The sequence below is a fragment of the Rosa rugosa genome, chromosome 6 (genome assembly GCF_958449725.1).
Source record: "Rosa rugosa chromosome 6, drRosRugo1.1, whole genome shotgun sequence".
Classification (NCBI taxonomy): domain Eukaryota; kingdom Viridiplantae; phylum Streptophyta; class Magnoliopsida; order Rosales; family Rosaceae; genus Rosa; species Rosa rugosa.
The window spans coordinates 43,473,606-43,493,142 of record NC_084825.1 but is presented as its reverse complement, the minus strand read 5'-3'; the positions used below and the strand labels follow the sequence as shown (position 1 = coordinate 43,493,142).

At 38.7% G+C, this 19,537-nt stretch overlaps 1 protein-coding gene across 4 annotated transcripts; it reads right to left on the bottom strand.

Moving 5' to 3' along the window:
* Window positions 1-9,203: 9,203 nt before the first annotated feature.
* On the bottom strand, window positions 9,204-11,040 carry LOC133715531 (F-box protein At2g26160-like). 4 transcript variants are annotated; one of them, XM_062142051.1, is made up of 3 exons: window positions 10,909-11,027; window positions 10,608-10,686; window positions 9,204-10,492 (listed from the first exon to the last, which is right to left on the bottom strand). In XM_062142051.1, exon 3 carries the CDS (start codon window positions 10,329-10,331, stop codon window positions 9,360-9,362), a length of 972 nt encoding a protein of 323 aa, XP_061998035.1. In that variant the 5' UTR covers window positions 10,332-10,492; window positions 10,608-10,686; window positions 10,909-11,027; the 3' UTR covers window positions 9,204-9,359. The 4 variants fall into 4 exon arrangements, with proteins under 4 accessions (XP_061998035.1, XP_061998036.1, XP_061998034.1 ...); XM_062142052.1 differs by having other exon boundaries at window positions 10,608-10,669; window positions 10,909-10,986; XM_062142050.1 differs by having other exon boundaries at window positions 10,608-11,040.
* Window positions 11,041-19,537: the final 8,497 nt, after the last annotated feature.

Sequence of the window (19,537 nt, the reverse complement as noted above, 5' to 3'; positions counted from 1 at the left end):
GCAGCGAATGAATGAAGTGTGGTTGTGGCATCGTCGTCTTAGCCATCCTTCCTTTAGTAATATGAGAAAGTCTATGCCCTCTTTGTTTTTGGGAATTTCAGAGTCATCTTTTAAGTGTGAAACTTGCGTTCTGGCCAAAAGCCATCGAGTTAGCTACCCTTTGAGTATTTCAAATAAAAGTCTCGTACCTTTTGAATTGATTCATTCTGATTTATGGGGACCCTCACGGGATCATGATTTATGGGGACCCTCACGGGATCCTACTCCTTCTGGTATGCGCTATTTTGTGTCTTTTATTGATGATTGTACTCGTGTTTCTTGGATTGCTTTGCTGAAGTCCAAGGATGCTGTGTTTCCAGCTTTTAAAAATTTTCAAAATATGATTCATACACAGTACAATGGTCAGATCAAACTCCTGCGGTCTGACATGGGGGGGAATATATGAGCAATGAGTTCCAGGAGTATCTTTGTACACAGGGTATCATACATCAGACCACATGTCCTCAAACCCCAGAACAGAATGGTGTTTCTGAGCATAAGAATCGTCACCTTCTTGAAGTTGCTCGTTCGATTCTCTTTAGTGCAAATATGCCCAAGTACTTATGGGGAGAAGCAGTTCTCACTGCCTCTCATCTTATCAATAGGATGTCGTCTAGTGTTCTCCAAAATCATATTCCACTTGAGGTCCTCTCATCCCATGTATCTCTTCCTTCTTTTCATAATCTTCTTGCTCGAGTCTTTGGGTGCATGGCCTTTGTTCATATTCCTAAAAACCAACGCTCGAAGTTAGAACCTCGTGCCTTGAAGTGTGTTTTTGTTGGGTTTGGGACCCATCAAAAGGGGTATAAGTGTTTCCATCCTCCTACCAAAAAAATTTATGTGACAATGGATGTCACATTTTTTGAGGACGCCTGCTATTTTTCTGTCACACACCCTTCTCTTCAGGGGGAGCAATATGGTTATTTTGAAGAGACGGTAAGTGGCAGTGGCAGCAGTACAAGGGACAAAGATGAAAAAGAGGCAGAAGAAAAAGAAGTTGACGCAACTGAAGAAAAAGAAGCAAAAGAAAGAAAAAACAAAGAAGGTGACGCAACGGACGACAAAGAAGAAAAAGAAAGAGAAGAAGGAGAAAGGAACGTAATTGAAGAAAAAGAAAGAGAAGGAAAAGTAGAAAAGGTCAAAGAAGAAAGAGAAGAAAGAGAAAGGAACGTGACTGAAGGTAAAGAAAGAGAACAAAAAGACAAAGAAGAAATAGAAGGAAAAGAATAAAAAGAGAAAGGCACGTGACTGGAGGAAAAGAAACAGACGAAAAAGAAAGAGCAGAAAAAGAAGGAAAAGAAATAGAAACGGAGGGAGGCGCAAGATTGCCAGAAACTTCTCCCTCTTCCTCATCTCTTCCCTCGAGCCAAACTCTCCAAGGTCCTGAAGGTCAACGTGAGGTAATATCCTAACCAGATTTGTCTATTTTACCTTCTCGTTCTACTCGTGGTAAGCCACCAAAGAAATATGAACCTAGTCTCAAAGCTAAGTCTAGGTACCCGGTTTCCAATTATGTATCTACACATAGGTTGTCCGAGTCGTTTGTGCATCAGATTTCCTCTATATCTATTCCTAACAAAGTGCAGGATGCTCTTAGAGATCCAAAGTGGTCAAAAGCGATGGAAGAAGAGATGGAAGCTCTACAAAGGAATAATACTTGGGAGTTGACGGTGTTACCTAAAGGGAAAAGGCAAGTTGGATGTAAATGGGTCTACACAATTAAACATGATTCAGATGGCTCAGTGAGTAGGTATAAGGCGAGATTGGTAGCAAAAGGGTTTACACAGACGTATGGTGTAGACTATGATGAGACGTTTGCACCTGTAGCCAAGATTAATACTATCAGAGTGCTTCTCTCTTTGGCGGCTAATCTGGATTGGCCTCTCAAGCAACTTGATGTGAAAAATGCTTTTCTACATGGAGATTTGGCTGAAGAAGTGTATATGAGTCTACCTCCTGGGTATGAGACCGCTGATAAGACGAATGTTGTGCGTAGGTTGAAGAAGTCACTCTATGGTTTGAAACAATCCCCCCGTGCATGGTTTGGGCGTTTTACTCAGGCAATGAAGCAATTTGGTTACAAACAAAGCAATTCGGATCATACTCTCTTCCTTAAGCATCAGAAGGGTAAAGTAACAGCATTAATCATCTATGTTGATGATATGGTGATCACGGGTGATGATCGAGAGGAAATTAGGAGGTTGCAGCAGCAATTAGCTTCGGAGTTTGAGATGAAAGACCTTGGTGACTTGAGATATTTTCTTGGGATAGAGGTAGCCAGGGGGAGTAGCAGCATCTTCTTGTGCCAAAGAAAATATGCTCTAGACTTGCTGTCAGAAACGGGCATGTTAGATTGCAGGCCAGCTGATACACCAATTGAATAGAATCACCGGTTAGCAGAGTACCCTGATCAAGTCCCGACTGATAGGGTGAGATATCAAAGGTTAGTTGGCAGATTAATCTATTTGGGTCACACTAGACCTTATTTGGCATATGCAGTGAGTGTGGTGAGCCAGTTCATGCATAATCCTAGTGAAGATCATATGGATGCAGTCATGCGGATCCTGCAGTATCTAAAGAAAGCTCCTGGGAAGGGTCTTATGTTCTCAAAACATCATTTCCTAGAGGTGAGTGGGTATACTGATGCTGATTGGGCTGGTTGTATTACTGATAGGAGATCGACCTCGGGTAACTTTACATTTTTTGGAGGGAACCTTGTCACTTGGAAGAGTAAAAAACAAAAGGTGGTGGCAAGGTCAAGTGCAGAAGCCGAGTATAGAGGTATGGCACATGGAGTATGTGAGTTGTTATGGTTACGTAATTTATTGCGTGATTTGGGGTTCAAGCCAAAAAGGGCTATGGAGTTGTTTTGTGATAACAAAGCGGCTATTGAAATTTCACAAAACCCAGTACAGCATGATCGTACGAAGCATGTGGAAGTTGACAGACACTTTATCAAAGAGAAGTTGGACGCAAACCTGATTGCCTTCCCATTTGTACCAACTGAGGAGCAGTTAGCGGATGTTCTGACTAAGGGTGTATCAGTCAAAGCATTTCATGACTCACTTGGCAAGTTGGGCATTCGAGATGTGTATGCTCCAACTTGCGGGGGAGTGTTGTGAGTCATAGATATTTTAGGATTACTATTAGGAATAGAATTATACTAATTGTATAGAATCAGGATTGTAATTGTGATTTTATTACTTTCCTTGTTAGTCTAGAATTAGGGTTGTATATGGTTGTATAAATATGCCTCTGCATATTGAATGAAAGTGTGAGAGAATTCATCCTCTAAAGCTTCTTGTTCTCTAGAGATTCTTAGTTTTAACTGCAGGTTAGGAGGGAAAATTTGCCGCCTATGCCTACATAGGTTTCATCAAATTGAAACTTTGCCGCCCTATGCAACTTGTTGATTGCTTCCATGCTCAAACAACATAACTATGACAATCTATTGTACAAATTTATGCATCTTGCACTAGGTGTACCTAGAGGATTTCTCAAAGTTCATACAACATTTCTTATACAACAGATATCAAAAAAACTGTTGTGTGGATAGTTCAAATTGAGCTCCTTCTGGGAGGGAATTATGTGCTCATTTCCCTTCATCTAGGCCTCACATTCATACAACGGAAACTTCTTAACTCAGTTGTGCAATATCTTCCTAAAAAAAGAGTTTTCAATTTGCTTACATTCACACAACATAAACATATTTGTACCGTTGTATGATAGAGTTCGTGTTAACACACAACAGCAAATTTTAGTTCTATTGTATGTGATGAGTGTTGTGTGTTTCGATTTTTGTAGTAGTGATAGTCAAGCTTAAGTTTCCAATTTCATTAATTCCTACAACATGCTTTTAGTGACAAATCCAAAAATACATGTAAGAAAGCATTAAAGTAAAGTAGCTAAATGATTCAAAACATGCATATTCATCAAAATTATGGCATCACATTGTTTTATACATGGGTTTGGCTAGGGCACAAATTTATTCTACTCACAACCCATAGTTACATACATTAAACCCATAAGCATAATAAACTGCTTGAGTTACAACCTTAATAAGGATGTCCTTCCTAGCTTCACTCAATAATTTACCTTGCCAATTTGCAACTTTTTTTGCCAAGTTATCCTTAATGTAGTGGATAGTAGAAGTTTTCTTCCTTCCAACATAGGTTGGCAAACCCAGGTACTTTTAATGAGATTCCACCTTCTCTACACCCAAGAATCTAGAGATTTCAGCCTCATATACTCAGAACATTCTTACTAAACACCACAGAGCTCTTGTTAAAATTAACTAGCTGACCCGATGCTCTACCTTAAGTCTTAATAACATCTTGAATTTGATAACAATCATCCAGGGAGGCATTAGCATAAAGCATGATATCATCCGTAAATAGTAAATGGTTAATAGCAGGATCACCAACATGTACCTCTATACCAGGTAGGAAACCCAATTCCTGTATTTTTTGAAGTAATGCTGAGAAACCTCCAGCACTAATCAGAAATAAGTAAGGTGAGAGAAGATCACCCTGTCTCAAACCTCTACTGGGAACAAGAAAGCCTCCTGGTTTACCTCGCACCAAGAAAGAGTACCTCACTGAGCTTACACACTACATCACCATCTCAATCCAACTGAATGTAAAACCAAATCTCTCCATCACCTCTCTGAGAAAGTACCATTCCATTCGGTCATATGCCTTACTAAGATCAAGTTTTAAGGCCATAAATCCTTCACTTCCGTCCCTCTTATTATGCACACAAAGTGGGCCACCTCAATAGCCACTAGAATATTGTCTGTTATCAATCTTCTTGGCACAAAAGCGCTTTAAAAAGGAGAAATCAAAGTAGGCAAAATCTCCTTCAATCTATTAGCAATGACTTTCCCATAGATCTTGTAAATAACATTACACAGAGCTATAGGCCTCAATTGAGACATATGTTCTGGATTAGGCACCTTTGTAATCGGGATATAAGTTGTTTCTTCTCCAACTAAACAACCTCAGATAGTTGGACATCAAGTAGCTCTTCCACCCTTGCCTTAATACCCAGCACTTGTTGTTGTCGCCCTTTGAAAGCCTGTTTCTGCCATTTATCCAACACCAATCGTGTCCTAGCAATCTTCTAGTAATCTGAAACATTGGTGATCCTGCAATGTTAGTAAACCAGGCAGCTTTAACCACGTCGTCACAATCATTGTGTTGCAGCCAATAGGATTCAAACTTAATGATACGCTAAATGTGAGCGCTCAACTTAACCCTGCAAAATGTAGTTGTTAGTATAGAATAAGTAAGGATCGCTCAAGCCCGGGATTGAGGGTACTCAAGTAATTACGTAATAAATAAAGATCAAAGTATGAAGGGAAAATTTCGCAAACAGTACACCAAGTAAAGGCCACTAATAATTTTTATACATAAAGTTCCAAACCAAACATTTAGGTACACGAAATCTGAAACTCGACCCACTATCAGTACACGACGTCAATTTTTGACACCAAAATGTCCATTATGCCCTCAGTTCTTTTTTTTTTTAATAAATTTTTTTTTCTATTATTTTTTTTTTCCTTCGTTTTTTCTGTTATTTTTTTTCCTTCGTTTTTTCTGTTATTTTTATCTCTTTCTTCTTCCTTCTTCCGGGCTCACTCCCTCGCTTCCAACGCCGCCCTTGCCCTCCAATTGGTGAGATTTAACAGAAAACTGAGGGCAAGGGCGGAAAAAAAAAAACGAAGGAAAAAAAAATAACAGAAAAAACGAAGGAAAAAAAAATAACAGAAAAAAAGAAGGAAAAAAAAAATAACAGAAAAAAAAATTTATTAAAAAAAAAAAAGAACTGAGGGCATAATGGACATTTTGGTGTCAAAAATTGACGTCGTGTACTGATAGTGGGTCGAGTTTCAGATTTCGTGTACCGAAATGTTTGGTTTGGAACTTTATGTATAAGAATTATTAGTGGCATTTACTTGGTGTACTGTTTGCTAAATTTTCCCAAGTATGAATATAAGTATGTACGAAAATAATGAAAGAATGTATGAACAGTAAATTGTAAAAACGGGGGTTTTAGGTTGTCCAACACAGAAAATTAAAGTAAAACATAGGATTAAATTCTGCTTACTACCTTGTACTTTCAAAGGTTCATCAGTTCAGTCTCTGCACTTCTAATTTAATCAGAAAAGTCCTTGCACTCTCCAATTTCATCAAATCGATCCAATCCATCACTATTTCATCAATTTTCGCTGTTAAAATGCTGACGTGGGACCTTCTCACAAGGAAAATTTCCAAACTACCCATCGCTAGGCAGCCCGCCGACCCGTCAGTGTTGTGAATGCGGATGGGTAGTTTGGAAATTTTCCCCGAAAATTGACTAAGTGGTGACAGATTGGATCGATTTGATGAAATTGGAGAGTGCAAGGACTTTTCGGATTAAATTAAAAGTGCAGGGACTGAACTGATGAACCCTTGAAAGTATAGGGTAATAAGCAGAAATTAGTCCTAAAACATATAAACAATGCGGGATTTACAATGATATGGATGAAGATGTTAGAGATTCAAAAATCCACCACCAAAACATGCTCAAGACAAGTTTATTATCCTAGTTTCAATTACTAAGTCATGAAAGGTTTCAATCAAGAACAAACAATGAATCGCACTGCATAAGTTCTTATTACTTCCCTAGATTACTTAAGCAAGATGAATACACCATTACAAAGCCTTTAGAATAAACAATCAAGGTATAGAACGCTATCCTATCAACAATTTATTCTAAGCATTAAGCACATGTGGAAGTTTGATCGAAACAAGTATGCAAAACTAGTAACGCCTACCTAGCATGCAATCCTTTTTATTTGGTTTCACCTATTGTCCTATAGGTTTTACTATCATTGAAATAAGCATTATTAACCGTTTAGGAGATTAAAAAACCTATTTCTAGCCCCACTTACAAGTTCATAATGTTCTATGCACGCGTTCATGAACATAAACAAGTAAGAGATATCCATCAACCAAAACCAAATAAACAAATTCACAATAAAGTAGTTTCAAAACTAAGAATCACAACAATGTCAAAAACATGTCTTAGGGCTTCAAACCTCGCCCCTAACAAAAGTAATTTAGTTATACATTATCTTAAAAATCATAAGCATAAACATAAAAATAGAGAAAAAGAAAAGGATGGTGGCGGAGTAAAAAGAAAGAGAGATAGAAAAGAAGGTAAAAGGTGCGGTTCTGTTCATTGTGTTGCAGAGGCTCTTTATATAGGGGATACATAGCCCTAGTTTCCTTCTTCAACTCTGCTTGTAATTTGCTTGAGGTTTCCTTCGATTGGTGCACAATTTAATTACTTTCAAGCCAATAAAATAATTTCATGTCATCAAGATTGAGTCATCATCTCCAGTTCGTATTCAAGTATGATTGGGGAAGCCTTTGGACGTCATAAACTCTAAAATCTTCATGTAAATATAAATTCCCGTCAAAAACCAGATTCACACGCAGTTTGACTTTCATGTACTAAATCGGCTATAACTTCTTCTAGAAAAATGATATCGACAAACCGTAAAAATCTTGGAAACTAGACATCCGAGGCTTTCCAACAATATAAAGATCATGATCTGATTATTTCTGAGCTGCTCTCAGTGCTCTATCTAAGTTGATTGATCTGCACAGGCAGATTTCCTGATTTCGCCTTTCATGCGTCTTTTCTGCTTTATTTTCTCTTTTACTCCACAGGAATTCTAAAACAATAAAACAAACATTAATAATTTCTATTAAGAGAAATAGCGTGACAAATGCAAGGAAATATTAATATAAATGTCGCACATTATGCTCCTATTACTTAAAACGATGATGGTATGTAACAAAATCGGGACATGATCGAAGTCACTAGGTGGTAAGTGCATAATCCGAGCATGACCAAAGAAGTCACACCGAGAAGCCGTACAAACTGCTCTATCCAATCGGAGTTGTGTTTCTGAATTCCACCGTATAGATTAAGGACTTGAAAATCCTAGATCCAGCAAGTCACCAAATCCAAGAGCATCCCGGAATCCTCTCATTTGACGTTTAGATCGTATCAACCTTCTCACTGCTATTAAGGATTTCGTTGAATCTCCAATAACAGCCCAAGGCAGTGCGTATAGATCACTCAACTCCCTCAACAACTGCCAAGAACGATCCCTGTCCGTAGAAACCCTTCAATCTCCATCTAGGGCTACCAACTCCGCCATCAACAAATAGGTCGATATGATGTGTAGAAGACGTACTAGAAGATGCCTGAATCTCATCATTCTAGAACATACCCAGCCCTCCTGACTGGCCCTCACCTAAAACCTCAACAGAATTGGGAAACCCTAACACAGCACAAAGAGCGTTAAAGTCCCTCAATTGAGTGATCTTGGTTTCACAAAGAAAAACGATTTGGGGACGATTTTGATTGATCAGATCCTTCAAAGCCCTTATTGTCGTGTCATTACAGATGTCTCTGCAATTCCAACTAAGAATATCCATATCCATGGCAAAGAGATCTAGCTTTCTAGAAGCCTAGAAAGTAAATCCTAGCAGGGAGTTGAACTTCTCACGTTGCACTTATGTTGATAGTTGAATTTAGTAAGTAATACGGGAGCAAGTTGAATGACTCTTAACCTCAGAGAATGGATTTGGGAGAGTTACGACCATAAATATCAAAAGACACAGATAATCGAGTATTTGGCACGCTCAGTTGCAGATCAAGAAGCTTATTATCCATGACACTAGACCTTTACTCATCTCCTTTATCGCAGTTAATCAAGAGCATTGGACGAGGATGAAGCTTTCATTGCTTCTACAAACCCCTGCCACATATAAGAGCTCCAATGTTGGTGTGGAATTCATATGTTTTTGTTGCCCAGCTGATTACGCGATCAGCTTTGTTTTTGATTTAGAAAAAAAAGAAAAAGAGATAACGTGCATATTCATCAACTCTTTCCCTTAATCAAATTTGAAAGAAATTAAAAGCCAAATTTGGGAATCCGATCAATAGATGTAGTTATATATTTGCCGGGGACTTTTGACCTTGGCATGGCTGGGAATGTTACACTTCCCAGGTATAATCCTCTCTTATCCCCTCTCGTGGCATGAAATAACACGAGAACAAATATAGATTGACCATCATTAGTGTTTAGAAGAAAAAGGAAAAAAAAAAAAAAAAGCAATATTCTTTCGTTGATCAAGGAAACCAATAGCACAACCAAAAGAAAAAAACAAGAAAGATACATAATCAACTAGCTTATAATTCGAGAATTTGACAGATGAATCAAGAATCAAAAGATATCCAAAAAGAAGCTACTCTTGAGCTTACAGCTGAAACGTTGGCAAAATCCAAATTGGTGGTTGCTTGCTCATCTTGACAAGAGTTGAAACTTGTGTGGTGTCAACGTTTAAAAACCTTCTATATTCGACATCATACACGCCAAAATCATGAGGACCATCAGGCCCCAAGTGTACTTTCACGCTATTACTGTCATGGGTAAAGTATATGCAATTTGGTAGACATCCTCGAAAGCTTGACGCCAACACGGAAAATGTAGAGTTATCACCCACAAAGAGAGCAACATCACCTATAGTGTTTATCTCAGTCCACTTACGGTTATTGAAATTCAGTTTATAAACTACGAACTTCACTGTACGTCTCGAATCCTCAAAATGCCTATGAACTAACAACAATTCTTTCTCAATTGAATACACCAGGTAATTCTTGTACCAATAGTCTGTTTCAATGCGGCGTGCAGCAAATTTTAGGTTGGAGTGAACATGAGTGTTAACCTTAAAAGATAAAACTCTGCTATCAGATTGAACACCATAAAACTTATCTTCAAGAAAAACAACTTCATCAAATCCACGAGCACGGTAACGTCCGTCAACATAAGTCCAAGTTGAGTCTTTCCCGAGTCTAATAAAAGCCAACTGCCAGAAGGGCTGAGTTACGACGACAACAATGCACTCCTTTCTATTTAGTATCGGATCTGCTGAAATTATAGCCTTGTAAACATAATAATCAAAGTGTTCACGATAAAATTTGTCTGTCTCTCTAGGTGGCAACAATGGAGGAAGGTGGATAATTGAATTTTGTTTCTCTCTCCTCCCTCTAACCCTAAAGAATGGATTTACAAGGGTTACTGCATAGTCGTTCTCCATGAATATCAACCATCCTTTTGAAGACCCACAAAATCGAGTATTTGGCACTCTTAATTGCAAATCAAGAAGCTTATTATCCATGACGTTGTAGACCTTCCATGTATCTTCTTTGTCAGTATTAATCAAGAGCATTGGAGGAGGATGGCAACACTGCCTTGTAGCGAGTTTGTTTTTATTATCCTTTGCTACCCAATACCATGATCTACAGACAATACTAAATCGCAAATAATCTCCCAGTAACTCTAGCCTCCCTAAAACTGAATCCAATAGGTGTTTAGGCAACTCTGACCAATCTGACAAACCAAAGTAGAGGAAAAAGAAAAAATTAAAGAGATCACTGACCAGAGTTTATCAAATAAATATACAACTAATGAATTTCATGTGAACCAACTTATAAAACATTATTACCCACAAACCCTCTCCTGAAGGAATACAACAGCCTGCATAAAGGTAAACTGCCCAAAAACAAGCTAAAAGAGAGAAGCGACTGGAAATCAAAAAATCGTGAACGGGTAAAGAGTTAGAAAATCTAAAATTAAGGATGAACAAATGCTATATCCTCCTCAAATTAATATATATTTATTTCTATATCAAGATGGAATAACACTGGAGGCCAGGTAAACACAACCAAGAACATGTATTATATGCAATATCGAGCAAAACAAAGACTTGAAAATCTTTAAGAAAAGAGATGTTGAAGGAAAGATACCTCGAGATGGATCCATAATTTGAAACCTCCGAAGTTGAACAGGTTGTGCCCTAGAACTCAACTAGGTCTTGCTCGCTAGCTCTTCAAGTCTTCAGTACGGCCGGCAGATGGGAGTCAGGTTTAGATCCGAACTTAGCTATTTATAGAGAAACAGTTTCTGTCACAGCTGGCCTCTGTTTCTTTTCCTGATATGGGCCTGGTCTTGTATTGGGCTGTCAGGCAAATAGCCTAATCTCTCCCTCTATTTATAGATAAAGTTTACGATTGTCTCAGGGATATCTTTTCCTTTCCGGACTCCTACAACTAGGAAACTCTCCACTATTTGGATAAAGATTTCTTTGCCCTTTGTTTTTAGCCTAAGCTTTTCTCTTCTCTATTCTCTATGTGTAGCCTTTGAAGATTAGGAAACCTATTCAGTCAGGGTTTCTTGATCTAAAGGATTCGTAGAAGATTTTCTTTTTCAAGATACTCTTGAAAGTTCATATCTCACCTTATCGAATTTTCGCTCCACATACGGTTGGTTTGGATGGTTTCGTCTTAGATCATGCACAATTTTTTATTTTTGTGATTTTAAACAATTTATTATTCTTGTGATCATAGCTTCTCATGTACTGCATTTTAGTATAAATGTCAACTAATGTATAACTTCTCTGTTTTATACCATTCATAATTTTTTTATTTTTGTGATTTAAAATAGTTTAGATGATTGTGCCTCCGGTTACCCATAATTCTTGTGACCATAGTTTCTCATTTACTAAATTAGCCCACAAGTCAACTAATGTATAACACCTATGTGTGACATTGTGTTGATGCCCAAAAATCCAGTTAGCAGGCCCAATTCATATAGCAGCCTAATAAAACAAGAAAGACGAATTACACACGAATCATCATGCCATGCACGTGGACCCAAGCCACATTCACGCATTTGGGGCTTACAAGAACAAGAACGGGTGTTGTGGAAGGTAACAGAATTGCATGACGGCCGTTATTAGCTTTAGGCTCGTTGGTAATTTTGAACTTAGGACCAAACTTCATGCCCAATGGCCTAACTCTTAATACGGGTAAGTTAAGTGAAGAAGAGATAACCCAAATTGACAAGCCTGATTTATCATAACAACAACTCTCGTTACCAATAACTCATTCTCAAACCAAACAACCAACATCTTTTTACACAACAGTGATCTCCTTCATGTAGCATTCTTTTACACAATAGTGATTTTACTCTTACATGTGTAACAACGAAGACTGAATCACAGCAGCAAATCTTGCATAAATCAAGGCAACAAATCTGCCAACATGTTCACAACATTAGATAAAATCTGACAAACCAAAGGCAGTACAAAATCCAGTACACACTTTTAACCCAAGCAATCTCTTTACCTAGCAGTACAGAACTTCAACCAAGATTCCTTTCGTTGCTGGAATTGCATATAAATAGCTATGTTATTAACCAAGAGAGAGGGACCATAATGGAGTATGCTAGCAAGCTCTCTAGCACTCTTCTTCTGCCATGTTTCATCTCTCCCAAATCCGTCCTTAGTTTTCCATCCTTCTCAATTCATCTCCTGTGCAAATCTCTTATTCCATATACCTAAACCAATATGTCATCAACGCTGGGATCTCTTCTTTTGAAACTCATGCTTTTCTAGCTCCCACGCCACACGTATCTTGTTAAGCCCTTCATTGAAAATAGGACAAAATACTGTTTACTCCTTATACTTATAAAGAGTCGATGTTTCAATCCCTCACCTTTTAATTTCTCCTGAAAACTCCCTAAACTCTCCAATTTCACCCAATTAGTCCCTGCCGTCAATTCTCCATCAAATTTTCTGTTAAATTGCTGACCTGGCATCATTTTCACCCCAAAATGTCTATTTTACCCTCACTAACTCCTTTTTTTTTGTGTTCTCCTTTTCTTTTCTTTTTATTCTTTTTCCACCATGCCCCTGCTCTTTGGCCTTTTCTTCCTCCTCTCTGATCTCTTCTCTCTTTAATTCGATCTATTCAAGCTCAACACGAAAACCAACATCATCCACATCACAATACCCGACCCACTTTCTTAACCAAATCCCACAGTCCAGATGCAAATCTCCTGGCACCATCTCACCGTCGACAAAGCACTGCTCGAACGACTTGGCTGCTCGGACGGCATTGTCCAACACCTTGTTCAGGCCTTCACCGGAGGCAATGGTGTCCGGGGCCAACTTCAGCAGAAAGGGGCCGAGATCCGGGTTGTCGAGCGAGGCGTCAGCGAGAATCGGGTTCGACCTCTCCGGCTGAGACGATCTTGACTTGAACCAGTTCGTTCTCCATCTCCAGACCTTTTTTGGGGGGTTTTACTCAGATTCACTTCATCTCCGAAACCCAGAATTCAATTTCCCCTAATTTCACAATAATCAGCCATGATTTTTTGGAAATTTCTCCTTCTATTTCCCCTACTAACCCTAGCTTTCTTCCCCGTCTTCTTCGACTCCCACCTCCTACTGCGGTCGTTGATCACCGATTACCCCAAGCATGTCGAGCCCCATTTCAAGGAGCTTGAGGAAGGGCTTAAGCCACACTGTACCAGCTGGAGGTTTTCGGTGGAGGCTAACAATGTGAATCCATGGAAGACAATCCTGGAGGAATGTGTAGAGTATGTGAAGATTATGTCTCCGGCCGGGCTTAATGTGTTGATCTGGAGAGGGTTTCTAATGATGCTGGGGTTTATGCCAAGAGTGTTGAATTGAGTGGTGATGGCAAAGATGTTGATTTCAATGTTGATGATACTCTTCTATTGGATTTTCGAGAGCTTTGTGAAACCTATTCTCCAGTCAGTTTCTTGAATATGAATTCGTTAAAGCTTTGTTCTTTATAGTGCCAAACTGGTTTTGCTTTGGCAATTTGTGATCTAAGGCATCTGTTATACTCATTGGAATTGCTGAATCAATTTTAAAATGTGTTTCATTGTTGCAACTTCAATCTTCGAACTGTGCCGGCTGTTATCTCGCTGTAGCACTAAATGTTGGGTGATTATGAATGTTTGATCTATGAATGTTTGCTAAAACTTTATAATTGTTTTAAATTTACTTAATAGAATCTGGTTAGGCCGTATGATTTTTGAGTTTGGCCTTGTTGTTCTTGTGGTATTAGATTTTCGATTGCAGATTTGAGATGATTGTTGGTTCATTTACTGGGTTTGTTTTTGGAGAGAAAGCTGGGTTTTTTTTTTTGGAAGAAGAAAATGAAGATAAACAGAGGAGGAGGGAGAGCTGGAAGAAGTATAGGTAAAAAGAAAAAACATAAAAAGAAAAGAAAAGAGAGGAAAAAAAAAAGGAGTTAGTGAGGGTAAAATAGACATTTTGGCATGAAAATGATACCACGTCAGCAATTTGACAGAGAATGACGGCAATGACTAATTGGTTGAAATTGGAGAATTTGGGGAGATTTTAGGTGAAATTGAAAGATGAGGGACTGAAACGTCTACTCCCTATAAGTATAGGGAGTAAACAGTATGGTGTCCTTTGATCCTCTTTGTGTTAAATTTTTTTTTTTTTTTTAAATGAGTATGTTGTCCTTAAAAATAACATACAACCAGTTCACTGTCATGAATGAGGAAGGAGCTACCGGGAGTAACACAACAGTAAGCTTCCTAGGATTCTTAGGTCCTTCGAAGTTGTTAGGCCTAGTCTTCGCTAACTCAGACAAAGGGAACAAAATTTTGGGCTCAACCATGGTGATTTCACTGCCGTACAAGCCTGATCAAAAGTGCCCCTACAAACAAAACTAGACATTGCCAAAAATAATAAAATGATGATGTTGTAATTACTTACAAACAAAAAGGACGAAAAAAAAGTGTAAAACATTAGCTCATAGACTGTCCTTTTGATCTAGCCATCTCTCGCACTATGAAATCGATTCCTCTCATTATGAGTGAAATAAGGACTCATAACAGGGCGGGACCATAAAAATAGTATATACAAAAGGCATTTTGATATCTTTTTATTTTCATTTTGAAAACCTGCTCATTAATTAGAGATGCTTTTGTGTCTTTCACAATAGTAAAGAGTATATTAACTCTATTTCTTGCGTTCAAGTCTACTAGGCCTGCTATAGTGAAGGTTCCAGGATTGCAAGTCAGTGGCAATCCCCTCAGGTTGGCTTAAGGCCAATATCAATACTGCTTTTTCAGATGGTGCCGGAAGTTGGGATGTTGTAGTTCGTGATAGTACTGGTTGTTAGAAATCGCATTCATAGAGTCGTAAGCTTAGAAACTAAGCTACAATGGCAAAAACCCTAACTTGATGAAGACGACGAAGCAAAATGGGAGAGAGAATAGACTGGTATTGATGCTGGGTAATTTTACAAAATGGTAGCAGCTTGCAAAATGAAAGAGAGACTAGCCATTTATACTAATTGACTGAAAGCTAATTAAGCTCGAGGATTATTCTAGATTAGCATGCAGATGATGCCACGTGGCCATCACAACGGTCCAGATTTGATCTTCATGCAAGTTAGTTGCACACGGTGAGGCTCAAGAGCATTCCTGTAGCACAAGCTGTTAATGAGCTGGCTAGCATCACATGCAAGGCATGCAACTGTATTAGCACTCATGCTGAGCTCACTAGCTTCATCACTAGGCATTGTTTGCAAGAGTTAAGCCTGGAGAACATGTGAAGTATGTGTAGCTTACTAAGCCTTGGTTTCTGTTTTGACAGGTTTAATTTGCTATCAACACCAAGTACACTAGGCACAGTAGGTACCATACTAGGCACCTTACTGCCATCAGTATTAGGCACATCACAAGCACTAGGCACATCACCATTACTAGTAGTAGGCATACTCATTGTGCTAACACCCCCCTTAAACTAGTGTTAGGAGGGCCAAGCACTAGGTTGTAGCATTGGTATTTGAATTGTGTTGTGTTCTCAAACGACTGTGAGGTAGTGGACACAGCACCAGGAATGGACATAGGTAACTCTGAAATGAATGTGTCCGCTTCAACTGTAGTGAGGGTGCTCTTCGACAATATTGGACAAGGGTGTACCTATTTGAACTGCATCACTTAATGACAGAGTCACATTTTGTAAACTCTGAGCATTGGATGTCATATGGTTGATGGCCCCAGAGTCTGTAAGCCAAACCTCATGCTGGATAGGTGTTGGAGTGTTGTCACAGCAAGCAATCATAGCAGTGTTCACATTCTGATTATTGATTTTGTACCTGCAAGTTTTTGTAGCATGGCCTGGTTTCTTGCATATTTGACAAACGATGTTGTTATTGCTGCTGAAATTCCCAGTGTTTCTTAACTTTGCATTGTTGTTATTGGCCCGGTTGTTGTAGTTGTTTGTACACTTGTTGTTTGGAAAATTTGGATATGAAACACTATCAACTGAGTAGCCACCAATAGAAAAATGGTTGCTGAAATCACCCTGCTGATGATCATTGCTTGATGCTCCATTTTGTGCATTGTGCTGAGAAAAGTGTTCTTGAGACATAACTGCATTCTGTTGTGAAATATTGTTGTAGTTGGAATTGTTCACTATAGATGCTTGTTGCTACTGACTACCATATGGTACTGAGACATTCGAGCCATTTTGAGCAAGAAACCCAGCTGACTGATGTGAGAAACCAAATTGAAATGGCATTGAACTGTAATTTCCTTCAATTATCATATTGTTGTTCATCATGAATGTGTTATTTCCCATAGATGGCATAGACTGATAACTCATGGATGGCATAGACTGATAGCTCTCATTGGACATATTGAAGTTGTGCTGAAATGTAGTTGGTAAAGTGATTGATGTGGGTGGCACAGGAAAGCCAGTACTTGCAACCATAGTGTTTTGTGGACACACAAAGCCATATTGAGTGGTTGCAGGGGAGGCATTGTATTGATGACAATTAGTCATTCCAGAGGTCATACAGTTGATCATGCCATTGTGAGTAACTCCATAGTTACCAAGTGAAGGCATCAGATTAGAATGCATCCCAAAAGATTGACCAAAACCAAGAGGTGACAACATTCTAGACTTTATGCCATAATGACTGTTGTGCTGAGAGTTTTGTAACATGCCATTCTGAGCAAACGTTGCTGCAAGTGCAGCTAAAGGTGCAGATTTGTTTTCCAACTCAATTTCACATTCGGCAGACAGTAACAATGATCTTACTTCTTCTAAATCAACATTGCTTTTGCCTGTGATAATTTGCCTAGTATGGCCATACTCATTAGGGAGTCCAGCAAGAATTAACATTCTAACATCTTGGTCAGACATTCTAACTCCCACAGCGGCCAATTGATCTCTAATACTCTTGAATTTCAATAAGTACCTTTCTATAGAATCAGAACCTTTCAGAATACTCTGCAAGTTGGACTTCAATTGCATAATGTGAAAATCAGAATTTGGTGCATATCGATAAGAGTAGTCCATAGCTCCATTGAAGTTTGGCATCCAATTACTAGAGTAAGTGCATCAGTAGAAAGTGAAGTTGTGATCAAATAAATCACATAACTATCTTGCTCCAACCAACTTTCTTAAGCATCAGTACTATCATGAGAGAGAGTACCATCATCAGCAATGTGAAATTGAGAGGGCCAAGGATAAGAACCATCAACAAATTTGAGTAAGCCATGGCCACGAAGATAATGTTGCATCAAAAACAACCAAATGTGATAATTGGTTTCATCGAGTCGAACGGAAATAACAGTACATGCCTAATTTGATGAGCACGACATTGTTGAGGTTGAGACAGGTTGAAACTTGATGATGAACAGATTTCTGAAACTTGAAGATGAACAACAACGAATCTTGCGACTTTTGTATGATTCAAAATACTCAATCTTCGAACGAAACTTCGGAAAAAAAAAGGAACTAAGAAATTGAGAATGAACAGCTACAGATCTACTTGAAATCGTGCTTTGGTTGATTATTTTGCTTTTTAATTGTACAGGAATTTAGTATTTGATTTGGTAATTGTACAAATCTGAATCAATCTAGGGTTTTGAAGAGTGAAATTGCAGTTGAAGAAGAGTGATCGAGCACCGGTCAGGACGCTATGGGCTCTGATACCATGCTAGAAATCGCATTCATAGAGTCGTAAGCTTAGAAACTAAGCTACAATGGCAGAAACCCTAACCTGATGAAGACGACGAAGCAAAATGGGAGAGAGAATAGACTGGTATTGATGCTCTGTAATTTTACAAAATGGTAGCAGCTTGCAAAATGAAAGAGAGACTAGCTATTTATACTAATTGACTGAAAGCTAATTAAGCACAAGGATTATTCTAGATTAGCATGCAGAATTGCAGATGATGCCATGTGGCCATCACAACAATCCAGATTTGATCTTCATGCAAGTTAGTTGCACATGGTGAGGCTCAAGAGCATTCCTATAGCACAAGCTGTTAATGAGCTGGCTAGCATTACATGCAAGGCATGCAACCGTACTGGCACTCATGCTGAGCTCACTAGCTTCATCACTAGGCATTGTTTGCAAGAGTTGGGCCTAGAGAACATGTGAAGTATGTGTAGCTTGCTGAGCCTTGCTTTCTGTTGTGACAGGTTTGCTATCATCACCAAGTACACTAGGCACAGTAGGTACCATACTAGGCACCTTACTGCCATTAGTATTAGGCACATCACAAGCACAAGGCACATCACCATTACTAGTAGTAGGCATACTCATTGTGCTAACACTGGTTTGGTGGTAGGACCGTAGGAGGTGCTTGTGGGAGGTGTGTCTTTGCACATAAAGGCAAAAGCTGTAAGGGCAGCCTGCAATTTGGTGGAGACTTTTCACTTTACACCTATCACTATTAAATCTGAATGCCTGATCACTGTTGTGCATGGAGTTCAGTCTACTGAAGGTGAGGATGTCTCTGAGTTGGGAAGGATAATGGAGTACATTCGAGTAGCCTTGTTTGCATTACCTTTCTGTTCTAATTTGTCCTATGTTGGTAGAGATCCTAATAGCTGCACACAAATTAGCAAAGGCTACTTTGGCCTCTGATTTTTACTTTGTATGGGAAGGAACTATTCCTCCACCTTAGAGTAACGTTGTTACTCCTGTTTGTACTCACTAGTTCTGATGATTGAATAAATTGATTGTCGTTTTTCCTTCCAGTATCAGCATACTGGAAAAGTTGGTTTTATTGGTTTATGGCTTCACGTGAGCAGTATCTTTTCGGTATGTCACCACAACTATAAAGTAAATAGAGTAGTCAATGTTGCACTATTTGCTAAATAGTGCTTATTAAAATACATAAGTTATGTAAAGACCCTTGATATTATTCCGAGACGTACATTCTCTTGAGGCTTATTGTAATATGAGATCTATGCAGAATGTCCCCCCTTGTATTTTACAGTTTTATCAATGGTTACAGTTTGAGGGCAGCCGTACTAGCCTTTCACATGTTTTTTTATTTATTTTTTTTTTTTTCTCATGGAGACAATCTGAATTGATCTCAACTATATAGTTTAGATGGTGATTACAAGGCTCCACATTATTATTCTACATATACTAAACGTACGTGGATGCACTATTCACTGTTCATAAGCACTGTTCATCTTGGCTCGAAGTGAAGTGGCGGTTTTGCCCTTCATTTTTGTCTCAATTACTGTTTGATGGTGTTGTCGTGCGATGGGTTTTT